Source organism: Neopelma chrysocephalum, unplaced genomic scaffold (genome assembly GCF_003984885.1).
Source record: "Neopelma chrysocephalum unplaced genomic scaffold, ASM398488v2 Primary Assembly neopelma1_90548, whole genome shotgun sequence".
Lineage (NCBI taxonomy): Eukaryota > Metazoa > Chordata > Aves > Passeriformes > Pipridae > Neopelma > Neopelma chrysocephalum.
In genome coordinates, this window is record NW_020919365.1 from 42 (window position 1) to 1785 (window position 1744).

At 50.7% G+C, this 1744-nt stretch overlaps 1 protein-coding gene across 1 annotated transcript; it reads right to left on the reverse strand.

Annotated features, from left to right (window-relative positions):
• Positions 1-482: 482 nt before the first annotated feature.
• Positions 483-1388, reverse strand: LOC113979921 (olfactory receptor 14J1-like; the record flags this gene model as incomplete). The annotated part of the gene is made up of 1 exon (XM_027707200.1): positions 483-1388. A coding segment is annotated over exon 1 (906 nt), but the record flags the coding sequence as incomplete, so codon positions are not given.
• Positions 1389-1744: the final 356 nt, after the last annotated feature.

Here is a 1744-nt window from a genome sequence, read left to right on the forward strand (position 1 = left end):
GGAAGGGAGAGGAGGCCCCGCAGGAGAAGGGCTGCTGCTCCCTGGCAGTGCTGCTCTGCTGGGACTCTTTTCTGGCCCAGCTCTGCACAGAGGCACCGACCCTGCAGCTGCAGAGAAGTCAGAGAGGAAAGATGTCAGGCAAACAAGTCATTGCAGAGTTCTTTATTTGGTTTAAGCACACAGTGAGTACAATTCCCAATTTGTACAGCCTCTGGGCCAGGCTAGAAAGGCAAACACTGAATTGCAAATATGGATATATAAAGATATATATATGGATATATAATTAAATATCTCTTTATATATATTTATATATATAAAGATTTTTTGGTGTGAAGAAATTCTCACAAACACCCCTACTAGGATCAAAAAATAGAAAACATATGGTGGGCCTTTAACGAAGTCCATGAAAGGATTGGCCTTTAATGAGGTACATAACATGCAAAAAAAGGAGAGTTTCTTGCTTCTGAAAAACACCCAGTTATCAGTTTCCTCAGGGCATCCTTGAGCTCCTGGTTCTTGAGGCTATAGATGAGGGGGTTCAGTGCTGGAGGAACCACCGAGTACAGAACTGAGAGAATAAGATCTAGGGATGGGGAGGAGATGGAGGGGGGCTTCAGGTAGGCAAATGCTGTAGTGCCAAGGAACAGGGAGAGCACAGTCAGGTGAGGGAGGCACGTGGAAAAGGCTTTGTGTCGTCCCTGCTCAGAGGGGATCCTCAGCACAGCCCTGAAGATCTGCACATAGGAGAAAACAATGAAAATGAAACAACCAAATGCTAAGCAGACACCAACCACCATGAGCCCAATTTCTCTGACATAGGACTGTGAGCAGGAGAGCTTGAGGATGTGTGGGATTTCACAGAAGAACTGGCCCAGGGCATTGCCCTGGCACAGGGGCAGGGAAAATGTATTGACTGTGTGCAGCAGAGAATTGAGAAACCCAGCGGCCCAGGCAGCTGCTGCCATGTGGGCACAAGCTCTGCTGCCCAGGAGGGTCCCGTAGTGCAGGGGTTTGCAGATGGCAACGTAGCGGTCGTAGCACATGGTGGTGAGGAGGAAAAACTCTGCTGAGAGGAAGAAGAAAAAGAAAAAGACCTGTGCAGCACATCCATGGTAGGAGATGGTTGTGTTGTCCCAGACGGAATTGTGCATGGCTTTGGGGACAGTGGTGCAGATGCAGCCCAGGTCTGTGAGGGAGAGGTTGAGCAGGAAGAAGCCCATGGGGGTGTGCAGGTGGTGGTCGCAGGCTACGGCGCTGAGGATGAGGCCGTTGGCCAGGAGGGCAGCCAGAGAGATGCCCAGGAAGAGCCAGAAGTGCAGGAGCTGCAGCTCCCGCCTGTCTGCCAATGCCAGGAGGAGGAACTGGGGTGTGGAGCTGCTGTTGGACATTTGCTGTTCCTTAGCACAGGGTCTGTTCAGAAAAGGAAAGCACAGAGAACAATTAAGACAGGCCCCTCTCAGCAAAGCCAGGGCAGTTTTCAGGGAAATCCCCTCCAGGTCAAGGCATTTCTTTTCTCTGGTTTGTGCTCTCTGAGGGTGCTGTGAGGAGCAGGAGCTCTGGCCATGTGCTGCCAAGGACTCAGCTTTGCTCTGCTGCAGTGCTGACATGGAGCTGGTTTGGGACAGCTCTCATGATCACAGGGGATGTCACATGGAACCCAGCTTTGATGGAAAAGTTCAGTTCCTGGACTGTTGTCTTGAAGCAATTTGGGCTGCAGGAGAGAGGCACAGAGTATCCTTCAAAT